Source organism: Erinaceus europaeus, chromosome 12 (genome assembly GCF_950295315.1).
Source record: "Erinaceus europaeus chromosome 12, mEriEur2.1, whole genome shotgun sequence".
In the NCBI taxonomy this organism is placed as follows: Eukaryota; Metazoa; Chordata; class Mammalia; order Eulipotyphla; family Erinaceidae; genus Erinaceus; species Erinaceus europaeus.
The window spans coordinates 50,998,739-51,011,300 of record NC_080173.1 but is presented as its reverse complement, the minus strand read 5'-3'; the positions used below and the strand labels follow the sequence as shown (position 1 = coordinate 51,011,300).

Below are 12,562 nucleotides of genomic sequence, written 5' to 3'. Positions count from 1 at the left end.
AGGGGGCACCCGGATTTGAACCAGGGACCTCTTGATCTGCAGTCAAATGCTCTACCACTGAGCTATACCCCCATATCGGTTCCCTGGTCTTCCAAGTATTGAGATTGCTACACTAAGGGTGGGGAATGAAGATAAGGAAAAATCAATGGTGCAGGGCAGGAAGATCTGCAGAAAGCAGGAGGTGCCTGGATTCAGGGAGCCGTGTGTGTGTGTGATGGGGGAGGGGGCGCGAGAGTTGCCCTGAGTTGCCCTGGGTTGCAGACCCGGCGGCTAGGAGAGAGGAACCGGTTCCGCCCTGCGAGTGGAAAAGGATGTGTGGGGAAAGGGCGGCTGAGGGGCGGGGCAGAAGGCTCCGCAGGTCGTGGCAGGTAGAAAGTCCCCAACTTTGATCGGCAGATCAGGACGATAAAGCCTCTACACACACACACACACACACACACACACACACACACACCCCAGGAGAGGGTGTCTCCGGCACACACACACACACACACACCCCAGGAGAGGGTGTCTCCGGCACACACACACACACACACACCCCAGGAGAGGGTGTCTCCGGTACACACACACCAGGAGAGGGTGTCTCCGGCACACACACACACACACACACACACACACACACACACCAGGAGAGGGTGTCTCCGGCACACACACACACACACACACACACACACACACACACACACACACACCAGGAGAGGGTGTCTCCGGCACACACACACACACACACACACACCAGGAGAGGGTGTCTCCGGCGCACACACACACACACACACACACACACACACACACAGTGCGGGAGCGGACAAGGGCTAAGCCCGCTGTCCGCGTCTGGCCCGGGGCAGGCCTCAGTAAGGCTCGGGGGATGCGGAGCCGCGCGGCGCCCGGCGGCCGGGGACACAGCTTGGCGCGCACCTCCCGGCCAGCGCTGAGCCCAGAGGCCTCCCCAGCTCAGCGCACGTCCCCGGGGCCGCGCCTGGCCGCGCGCGCCCGAGCCCCTGCCCGCAGCTCGTCCCCGCCCCGGAGCAGCCCCTCCTCCCCGCGCTGTTTATTAGGGGAAGGAGGGCGGAGGCGGAGGCCAGTTCCTCAGCTCCAGCCGTGGTCGCTCGCTCCCGCGGCCCGCTCGTCTCTCGCCCGCTGGCTCCGGGGACCGAAGGCGCGCGAGCTCGGGCGTCCCCGCCCCGGCCTCTGCCGCCACTATGAATCCCAACTGCGCCCGGTGCGGCAAGATCGTGTACCCCACGGAGAAGGTGAACTGCCTGGACAAGGTGAGCCCCGGCGCCGCGGGCGCGCCTTTGCAATCCCGGAGCCGCGCTGCACACCGGCGGAGAACAGGGCGGCCGGTCGGGGTCGCCTCGCTCCTCCGATCCCGGGAGGATGGCGATGGGGTCCGGGGACAGACCCCGGCGGGGGACCTGGAGAGCCCAGGCGAGGAGTGCACGGGCGCCAGGCAGCCGCGCTTGGAGGAGAGTGGGGTGTGCTCCGGGTTGTGGGGAGGGAGCCAGGCCCCGGGGCTGAGGGGTGCCGGCCCGCCCCCCAGGAGCCGGGGAGTGCAAGGCGGCTGCCGCTCCCTCTCGCCGCGGCGCCGAGCGCCAAGTAGGCGGAAGCGGCGCTGGGGGGGAAGGGGCCGGGGGGCGGGGCAGCTCCGGGGCCCCCGACGCGAGTAGCTGCCCTTCCTCACCCGCCCGGGACTGGAGGGCCGGGGCTCCCAGCGGCGAGTGGTGCATTTGAACTGGGCATCGGTTAAGGACCGGGCCCCCGCTGCGAGACCCTCCTCCCTATTTTATTTTTTGGGCCACCGGAAACCCTGTAGGTTCTTGCACCAGCAGACCTCTTCACCGGCTTCCCAACCCCCACCCCAAATGAATAGCCAACTCCAGAGCTGGGCTGCCCAGGCCGGGCCGGACGGGGTCCGGTGCCTGAGTTGTGTGGGTGTGAGGGTGCTCCAGTGCTAGAGAGCTCCTGAAATTGTGCTCGGAGCCCGAGACCGGCTTGCAGAACAAAGAGCTAACTTTTCAAAGCAGATTTCCCTTTCAGAGGGTGGGGTTGGTCGAGTTCTGGGGAAGGCAAGGGAAGGGGGAGGTGTGTGGGGCGGAGGAGAAGGTGGCCTTCGGAAAATTCACTCTTTTTGGAAGCCCTTCCGCGTGGGAACTCCCCCTCCCCCTCATGCCGTATTCGTTCATCTGGTTGCCATTATACTTTTGGAGGGTGGTGGAGAGTAAAACTGGGTGTTTCCAGCAGTTTGGGGGTGGAATTCGGCCCTCTTTTTAAGATTTTTAAGGGCCTTAGGCAGAATTTGCCTCCCTCTGCTTCCCCTCGAAAGTCTAGAAGAGAGGCCTCCTCATCGTGCCTTTCACCCACCTCCCGAGCTAGCCCCAGACTCAATATTCCCTCCTTATGTGGTTGAACTGGCAGGGGTGGGGGCACAGGGTAGAAGAGGGGTGCAAAGCGTTCGGGCTAACTTGGTTGCCCACCTGCAGCCAGGTTTTCTTTGGGAAAGAAGGGGCAGATGGTTGGATGTCTTTTGTCTTTTCCCTCCTGGGGTTGGATCTTCCTCAGTGACCTTTGACTCCTGAGTCAGGATGAAGGGGTGGGGTTCTAGGGTTTTGAAATACATTTGAACTTGCAACTGTAGGCCTATAGGGCTGTTGTATGTTGGCCTAAGGGGTGTGGACGCTCATCTTCCCAGATACTGTACCAGCTTCGGGAAGGCACTGTTTCTCCACACTGAGGCATCTGCCCTTCTCTGTTGGTATGGGTTTTGTCTTCTACTCTGGGACGAGACTGAGGGCCCTTTCACCCATATAAGACAGAAACATTATATGGAGAGATGGCTAGTCTGGGAAGTGGGGGACTTGGTCTTGGTGACAGGTCTTCTCCCACTAGCGCTGAGTGACTCCAGGCCTCAGTATTTACTGCTGTGAGATGGGTATGATGATGCATTTCCTTGGAGATGCACTAAAGTGCTGACCACTATTCTGGGGTACTCTGTTCAGCCCCATTCATGACTTCCCTTGTAAAGACCCTTGGTGGTATGTCTCTGTCTCTCTTTCTCTCTGTCTGTCTCTCTCTAACACACACACACACACACACACACTCTGTCTCTCTGTGTGTGTTTGTGGCAGGCAGGGATCTTTATAGGTGTCCTGTTCTATTGCTGAGCTAGAAGGGGACATTCACGTTGTCCTGGGAAGTGAGAGCTGGTGGCTGTCCTCTTTTTGGAGCTGTCCCTGGGGGATACCTCACCTCTTGCACTGAGCAGGAGGCCTGAAATATCCAGGTATCTGCCCCCTTCAGGCAGTAGACAGGCCCCTGGACCTGGGGAGCCAGTGCCCAGAGGACTAAGACCTGCGAGAGTGGAGCACTCAGCCCCACAGATCACACTGCTAACTTCCTAGGGCTTCCTTCTTCCTGGAGGAGCCAGATTCGACTCACCCACCTACCTCACTGTGGATTCCCTTTGTACGTAGCCCCATAGTGTGACCCAGAGCACAAGGTTTTCCTTTCCTTCTTCCTGCACCTTATCTCCTAAGGAGGTAGGTAAAGGCTGTTCACCTCTGGCAGCCACCCTGCCCCCAGCCTGCAGTGCCCAGCGTGCTCTGCATGCTGAATAAATACATATTGCTGATGACACTGTTTGGGAAAGGAGGCCCAGATTGACTTCCCTAGAGGATTTCTTTGATTAGAATTGGGGGAGACACAGGGTGACCTCATTTGCTCACTCAGTCAGTAGATATTTGTTGAGCACCTACTTTGTGCTAAGCACTCTGAAAGGCTTGCACAGGGCCTGGGGGTAGGGAGGGGCTCCATCTTGGTTCCACCTGTCTGCCCTGTTCCCTCCACATTTTCAGAGGTGAAAAGTTTGGTTTCAGCCCTGCTGGGAAGCATTCAAGTCTGGGAGACCTGTGCTGTCAAAACTCTTGCTGTAGCCCTCTTCCCTTTCCTGGGCCTTTGAAAACACAAGCAAGCTACTAACAGCCTCTGTGGCCCAAGTTTGCGTTGGAGAAGTGCAAACATTTAGACATTTAGAAATGGTAGAAGATGAGGAGTGGTGGACTTCTTTAGTTACCCCAGACCTCCTAATGGGGGGGGTATCTCTGGTACTCACAAACACACATACACATGGGCACACACATGCTCGCACATACATACATACACCCCTGAAGGGAAGAGGGAGCAAGGTATAAGGAGGCTGGTGGCTTAATCAGTTCTTTCTTTTTCTTTTTATGCCTCCAGGGTTATCTCTGGGGTTTGGTGCCGGAACTAGGAATCCACTGCTCCTGGCGGTCACTTCATTTTTATTTAGGACAGAGTAATTGAGAGGGGAGGGAGAGACAGAATGGGGGAGAGACACCTGCAGACCTGCTCCACCACTTGTGAAGTGACACCCCCCCCCCCCCGCAGGTGGGGAGCTGCCTGCTCGAACCGGGATCCTTGTGCTATATATTATGTGTGCTTAACCTGGTGGGCCACTGCTTGACCCCTCCAATCTCTATTTTTCCTAGCTGAAGCTGAGAGTACCCTCTGATCAGGTTTGTGACCATCTCTCTTTTTTTTTTTAACCAGAGCACTGCTCAGCTCTGACTTCTGGTGATACTACAGGGGGAATTGATCCTGGGACTTTGGGGCCTCAGGCATGAGAGTCTTTGCATAACCATTATGTTATCTATCCCCGCCCACCATCTATTTCTAGTAGCTACCAATAGCTGTTAGACTCAGCCTTTGCAAAGCAGATGCTATTCCTACAATAAATTATGAACCCCATGAATGAAGGCTCACACAAGCCATGCGGTCTATTCCCTCAAGCCAGAGCTGAATTTTACATCTGAAGTTCTTTGTTCAACTCTTCTGCTAGGTGTGTTTGCAGAAAAGTCTGGGATCTCATCAGTGCCCCGTGTGGCCAGTCCCATTCTGACCCCAACCTGTGGAATGCTGTAGGATCTTCTAGGGCGCTGGGACAGTAGGAATAATACTTCCCTCCCCAACCCCCAAAGTTGTGGACCGGCAGCCAAGGTTTCATCAGAGCCCAGGTGGCTGGCTGAGCTAGGCTGGTGAACTGTGCTGGGGGGTGGGGCTGGCAGAGGACCAGGCAGAGGGAGAAACTGTAACCCTGGGCGACTACAAGTAAGGGAAGGTCTAATGCTCCTCCTGTGAGTCATGGCCATCCCTGGGCAGCCAAATTGTGTAGGATACAGTGACCTGAAGATTCTCCCTCTCTGGGAACTGTGAGCAGTAGCTTCTCCCATCTGCGGAGATAGGGATAGGCCTAGCCTTGCCCCAACGTGGGAGGATGTGACCCAGGAGCCTGCTCCACACATGGATGGCAGCTTTGGAAATACAGGCAAGGGAGAGTTGAGGGCAGTGGGCCTAGGTGGTGGGCTGAGGGGCTCTTATCAGATACCAGAGGGCTGGTGACTGGGTTTTTCTTTTCTTTTTCTTTTCCTTTTTTTTTTTTTTTTTTTTAATATTTTCCCTTTTGTTGCCCTTGTTGTTTTATTGTTGTAGTTATTATTGTTGTTGTTATTGATGTCGTTGTTGGATAGGACAGAGAAATGGAGAGGAGGAGGGGAAGACAGAGAGGGGGAGAGAAAGACAGATACCTGCAGACCTGCTTCACTGTCTGTGAAGCGACGTCCCTGCTGGTGGGGAGCCGGGGGCTCAAACTAGGATTCTTTTTTTTTGTTTGTTTGTTTTTAAAAGATTTTATTTATTTATTTATTTATGAGAAAGATAGGAGGAGAGAGAAAGAACCAGACATCACTCTGGCACATGTGCTGCCGGGGATTGAACTCAGGACCTCATGCTTGAGAGTCCAAAGGTTCACCACTTCGCCACCTTCCTGACCACTCAAACCAGGATTCTTACGCAGGTCCTTGTGCCTCCCCATGTGTGCTTAACCACTGCACTACCGCCCTGACTCCCAGATTTTTCTTTTTCTTCTCCTTGCTCTGTGCCCCCCCCCCCGCCCTTTGATTAGGGAGGTGGTGGACCTTAGGGCAGGGGATGGATTAATTAAAAAAATTTTTTTTATATTTACTTATTCCCTTTTGTTGCCCTTGTTGTAGTTATTATAGTTGTTATTGATGTCATTGTTGATAGGACAGAGAGAAATGAAGAGAGGAGGGGAAGACAGAGGGGGAGAGAAAGATAGACACCTGCAGACCTGCTTCACCACTCGTGAAGCTTTCCACCTGCAGGTGGGGACCAGGGACTCTAACCTGGGTCTTTGCATATTGTAACATGTGCGCTCAACCAGGTGTGCCACCACCTGGCCCCTGGGGGAAGGATTAGAGTTGCATGCTTAGAGGTGCACTTTGTACCTGAATCCTAAAGCTCGGGAATGCTTCTCTGAAATCTTACCTGAGGCCTCTAAGAAAGAGGAAACCAGTACTCTAGCACTGAGCTTTAGGGAGCCAGGGGGAGGAGGCAGCCCCAGGGAAGTTGGGAGTTTGTGTTAGTTAACTTAGTTCCTCAACTGTCCTTCATCAGATCTGACTGACTGACACAGGGCTGGGGTCTCTCTCATCTTGAGTCTCCAGTGCAAACTTGGGCCACAGAGCCTGTTAGTAGCTTGCTTGCGGATTCAGCAAAACAACAAAATAAAACAGAAAAACCCACCACCCCAGCTGCCCGACTGCCGAGATAAGACCGTGTCAGGAGCTGCTGGATTGTGTACCCAGGAGCCTGCACCACATCTAAAGCTGCAGCATCTCTGCGGGTCTGTAGCTCTAGCTCCCTTACAGATGTGGTAATTGAGTTCACTTGTTACCCTGAAGCCATATAGTTCAGTTCACTCTTTTCTTTTTGTGAATGCAACTCCTGGGCCAACTTTTTCATTCATTCATTCATTAGAAGATATTGATGGGGGCCAGGTGGTAGTGTGCCTGGTTAAATGCTCACATTACAGTGTACAAGGACCCAGGTTCAAGCCCCTGGTCCACACCTGCAGGGGGAAAGCTTCACAAGGGCTGTAGCAGGGCTGCAGGTGTCTCTCTTTCCTTTTCTCCCTGTCTTCCCCTCCCCTCAATTTCTCTCTGTCTATGTCCAATAATAAAGAAAGAAAGAAAAGAAAAAAGAAAAGGGGGCTGGGTGGTGGTGTACCTGGTTGAGAGTACATATTACGGTGCACAAGGACCTGGGTTCGAGCCCCCGGTCCCCACCTGCTGGGGGAAAGCTTTGCGAGTGGTGAAGCAATGCTGCAGGTGTCTCTCTCTATCTCCCTTCCTCTCAATTTCTGGCTGTCTCCAATAAATAAAGATAATAAAAAAAAAAAAAAGAAAAGAAAAGGGAGGGGTGGGTGGTGGCACAGTGGGTTAAATATACATAGTACAAAACGCAAGGACCCGCACAGGGATCCCAGTTTGAGACCCTGGCTCCCCACCTTTTGATTTCTGGCTGTCTCTACCCAATAAATAAATAAAGATAATACAATTTTTTTTAAAATTTATTATTGGATAGAGATTGAGAGAAATTAGAGAGGAGAGAGAGATAGAGAGGGAGAGAGACAGAGACACCCGCAGCTCTACTTCACCACTCCTGAAGGTGGGGACCAGCAGCTTGAACCTGGTTCCATATGCACTGTAGTGCATGTGCTTAACCAGGGGCAGCACCACCTGCCCCCCCCCTTCGTTAAAAAACAACTTTTTAATACTTTAAAATTTTTCCTTAATCTTTTTTTTTTAATTTATTGATTGGATAGAGACAGCCAGAAATCGAGATGGAGGGGGAAGATAGGGAGAGAGAGACATATAGACACCTGCAGCCCTGCTTCACCACTTGCAAAGCTTTCCCCCTGCAGTTGGGAACTGGGGGCTCGAACCTGGGTCCTTGCCCATTGTAACCCATGCGCTCAACAAAGTGCACCACCACCTGCCTCCTCACCCCCCATGTCTTTCATAAACTGAGAGAGAACAAGAACACAGTATCATTTTGACACGTGATGCTGGGATTTGAGCTTTGTTGGAGTGTCATGCTTCCAAGTCCAGTGCTCAAACCACTGCACTGCCTCCTAGGCCTCCACTTTTTCCTTTTTCTTTAATTAAAGACTTACCTTTTAGATAGAGAGGACAACACCTCAGCACAATTCAGTCATCCACCACCAATGTGTCCTGGAGCTCAGCTTCCCCAGAGACCCATCCTACTAGGGAAAGAGAGAGGCAGACTGGGAGTATGGACCGACCAGTCAACGCCCATGTTCAGCGAGGAAGCAATTACAGAAGCCAGACCTTCTACCTTCTGCAACCCACAATGACCCTGGGTCCATGCTCCCAGAGGGATAGAGAATGGGAAAGCTATCGGGGGAGGGGGTGGGATATGGAGATTGGGCGGTGGGAATTGTGTGGAGTTGTACCCCTCCTACCCTATGGTTTTGTTAATTAATCCTTTCTTAAATAAAAAAAATTAAAAAAAAAGATACCAGATGGGGGTCGGGCGGTAGCAAAAAAAAAAAAAAAAAAAAAACAATTCAGTCATCCATGGAGTTTCTTCACTGTGTGGTGCCCCATGTGGTGCTGGGGTTTGAACCCAGGATCTTATGCTTGGACACATGCGCTCTGCTGTCCCCCTGCTCTTTTTTCTTTATATTCCTTTTCTTTTCTTTCTTTTTTTTTTTTTTTTAAGAATTTATTTATTCATGAGAAAGATAGGAGGAGAGAAAGAACCAGCCATCACTCTGGTACATGTGCTGCCGGGGATCGAACTCAGGACCTCATGCTTGAGAGTCTAATGCCTTAGCCACTGTGCCACCTCCCGGACCACTATATTCCTTTTCTGAGTGGCATATACAGGAACAGGTCACCACCCTGGGTTCTTTTATTATTATTTATTTTTTTGCTACCAGGGTAATTGCTGGGGCTCGGTGCCTGCACCACGAATCCACTGCTCCTGGAGGCTATTTTTTTTCCCTTTTGTTGCCCTTATTGTTTATCATTGTTGTTACTATTATTATTGTTATTGCTGTCATTGTTGTTGGATAGGACAGAGAGAAATTGAGAGAGGAGGGGGAGACAGAGAGGGGGAGAGAAAGAACCGCCCTGGACTCTAATGTGCCTTCGTTGAGTGCAAAGGTTCTCTGAGGGTGAGGTGGGAAGAGTTACTGGTGGAAGTGGCTGCTGCCTCATTTCTTCCAAATGACAGCCAGGAGGGGCCTTTTGGACCCCTGGAGTAAGCATTGGTCCAGCCTGGTCTGTATACTCCTCCCCCAAGCTGATCATGAGGCAACCTTTGGAGAGCCCCAGGCCTGGGACAGTGCAGATTCCTGTGGATATGTGTGAAAGTGGGTCATGGTCTGGATTCCAGAGAATGTTTTTCCTGGCAAGCCCTATGGAGGTGAGGGGGAGGCGGGGGCCCAAGCAGGGGCATGTGCAGCCTAGCAAGCTGAGACCAGCAGACTGGGTGGTGACGGGGCTGCGGCCCTCTGCCAGGGCCTCCCAGGCATCGGGAGTGATGGGGCTGCTGCTTTTGGGAGCTAGTGCTAGTGTTCAAGTTTTCCCATGGGTTGTATGTGTTGGGGGTTTGTCCTCAGAGGAGCCTGGTCTGGACTCTTGGATAAGCCCCACTGGGTTGGGGGCCATGCTTCTGCTTCCAGACTCATAGTTGGCCTCCCTCCCAGAAGAGCGGCTCTTAGATTACTTTGCCCACTGTTCTACCAGTGGGGATTCCTTCCTGTCTCCTCGACAAGGCAAATGCCCTGGGAGAAGGACCTTGTGGACACCAGCCACAGTGGGGGAGTAGTATCCCATCCTCTCCCCTTCCTCCCCCACTGCTCCTTCCTCCAAAGGGTCCCAGGGACACCCCTTGGCTGGGAAACACATCTGGAAAAGTCATGGAGGAAATTCTTGACAGATGACTGAGAACCAGCCTGGTGGATTGGGTACCTTCCAGAGTATCTCTGGGCCCTTCCCTGGCTTTTGGTTGCTGGACACTTGCTGGGTGTCCATCCTGGGCCATGTCCTGTTGCAGATCTCTCACCCTTCTGCATGGGGTTACCTGAGCATCCACATGTCTCAGGGTGTGGCCACTTCTACTGTGCCATCACCCTTCCCTTCTTCCCCTTCTTTTCTTGCGTCTCTTCTTCATCCCTGGTTCCTTAGCTGTGCTGGAACCTCACTTGTTACTCATTCTCATTGTAGCAGCGGTTGGGCATAGTTGAGCCCTGCCTGTACACACACACCTAAAGTGGGAACCGTGGAACCCCTACGACAGAGTCATACCTTGCCTCACCCAGCACCCAATGCCTGGGGACCTAGAGGTGCCAGGTGCTCTGCTGAGAGTCTTGCAGGGGATTTAATCCTCAACACTTTCAAAAGGGATAGAAATTTCTATTTCTGGGAGTCGGGTGGTAGCGCAGGGGTTAAGCTAAGCAGGTGGCGCAAAGTACAAGGACTGGCTTAAGGATCCCGGTTCGAGCCCCTGGCTCCCCACCTGCAGGGGAGTCGCTTCACAGGCGGTGAGGCAGGTCTGCAGGTGTCTATCTTTCTCTCCCCCTCTCTGTCTTTCCCTCCTCTCTCAATTTCTTTCTGTCCTATCCAACAATGATGATGTCAGTAACAACAATAACTACAACAATAAATCAAGGACAACAAAATTTATTAAATAAATTAATTAATTAAAAAAGAAATTTCTATTTCCTTTCTTCGGACTAGAGGTGGCTCCTGAGGCCCTGGCCAAGGTCACATAGCTGTCAAGGTAGAACTTTGATCCCCATCTTAGGGAAGGGGACCCACTTGCCCCAAGGAGGAGGGACAAGCTGCTGGATGCTCTCCTAAGAGGAGTGGGGGAAGGGTAAAGCCTTCAGGGAATGGTGTCTAAATCCTGGGCTGAGGTAACTTCCTGATGGGGGGCCCACAGAAAGTGGGGGTGTCAAAGCGGGAGCCTCACCGGTGACTCCTGGTGGGGCTGGGTTCTGGCCCAGGTAGGAGGCTGGGCTGCATGGATTTTAGCAGTGCTTCTTAACAACCCTATGAGCAGTGCGGCCTGTCTAGTCTCAGGCAGCAGGAGTGGGGAGGGGTGGAGCTGACCTTTGGTGGCTGCTGTCACCACTTCCCCCACTCACCTGTCCCAATCTGCCATTATCCTTTCCTGACAGCTCAAAGGTCTGCCTGGTGGAATGTGGGGAAGAGGAGGGGCACGACACTCATCAGCCTCAGAGCCCATAACCTCAGATGTCCCCTCCTTCGGGTGACTGTTCTCTGCACAGGCTTGGGCTGGAGTCCCTGGGATGGAGTGCTTTTTCCTAGGCCCTGAGTGCCCTTTCCTTGACTGCTGGGGTCTCATGAGTATCCTCTTTTCTCCCTCTGTCCCCAGTTCTGGCATAAAGCATGCTTCCATTGCGAGACCTGCAAGATGACGCTCAACATGAAGAACTACAAGGGCTATGAGAAGAAGCCCTACTGCAATGCGTGAGTCCTGCCTGGGGCCAGGGGCTGAGGCGGGGACCTGGGCAGGTCCATGACTTCCTCCCTAACTCCTCCTTCTCTTCCAGTACCTGCAGGTGACATGGCTGCACACATCCACACTTCATAGTTGTTTTTTGTTTTTTTTTTAATTTTTTTTTTTTTTAACACCAGAGCACTGCTCAGCTCTGGCTTATAGTGGTGCAGTGGTGCGGGGGATTGAACCTGGGACTTAGGAGCCTGAGAGTCTGTTTGCATAACCATTATGCTATCTCCCCTGCCCCGACACTTTATAGTTTCACACTTAGTTTTCACCCCAGGTGGGTGAAGATAGGACTTTTTTTTTTTTTTTTGAGAAAGATTTTTTTTAAAAAAAATCTTTATTTATTTATTGATTGGGTAGAGACAGCCATAAATTGAGTGGGAAAGGTGATGGTAGGAAGGGAGAGAGACAGAGAGACACCTGCAGCCCTGCTTCACCACTCGCAAAGCTTTCCCCTTACAAGTGGGGACCGGGGGCTTGAGCCTGGGTCCTTGTGCACTGTAACATGTGCGCTCAACCAGGTGTGCCACCACCCGGCCCCAGAGATAGGGCTATTACCAGTCCTACTTTACAGAGAAGGAAGCTAAGGCTTTGGGAAGAGAAAGAATGTTCCCAAGAGCACAGAACTGGGGGTCCGGCGGTAGCGCAGCGGGTTAAGCACACATGGCGCGAAGCGCAAGGACCAGCATAAGGATCCTGGTTTAAGTCCTCAACTCCCCACCTGCGGGGGGGGGGGGGGCTCGCTTCACCAGCGGTAAAGCAGGTCTGCAGGTATCTTATCTTTCTCCCCTTCTCTTGTCTCCCCGTCTCTCTCGATTTCTGTCTGTCCAACAACAACAATAACAATAATGATAAACAATAAGGGCAACAAAAGGGGAAAAAAATGGCCTCCAGGAGCAGTGGATTAGAAGTGTAGGCACCAAGCCCCAGCAATAACCCTGGAGGCAAACAAAAAGTACAGAACTAGTGAGACTGGTTCAGACCCAGTCCCTGGGCAGTAAAGCAAGTGCTTACTTTCCTTTAATTTTCTCTTCTTTCCTTTCCTCCTCCTCTTTTTATTTATTTTTTTTTACTTTTAGATTTACTTATGAGAGAGACACTACAGCATATCTCTAGCACATGTGAT

The 12,562-nt window shown here is 52.5% G+C and overlaps 1 protein-coding gene and 1 non-coding gene across 3 annotated transcripts in view; one reads left to right on the top strand and one right to left on the bottom strand.

Moving 5' to 3' along the window:
• Positions 1 to 72, bottom strand: TRNAC-GCA (transfer RNA cysteine (anticodon GCA)). The gene has a single exon. It is a non-coding gene; the product is annotated as a tRNA-Cys (tRNA).
• A 932-nt stretch (positions 73 to 1,004) lies between these two features.
• LASP1 (LIM and SH3 protein 1) overlaps positions 1,005 to 12,562 on the top strand; it is a 57,858-nt gene continuing 46,300 nt past the window's right edge. Inside the window, exons 1-3 of one of the 2 annotated variants that reach the window (XM_060203588.1) lie at positions 1,005 to 1,268; positions 4,506 to 4,532; positions 11,305 to 11,399. In XM_060203588.1, the coding sequence (XP_060059571.1) occupies positions 1,200 to 1,268; positions 4,506 to 4,532; positions 11,305 to 11,399 (191 nt within the window). In that variant the 5' untranslated portion in view covers positions 1,005 to 1,199. The remainder of the gene's footprint in view (positions 1,269 to 4,505; positions 4,533 to 11,304; positions 11,400 to 12,562) is intronic. The other variant, XM_007530928.3, reaches the window with a different exon arrangement.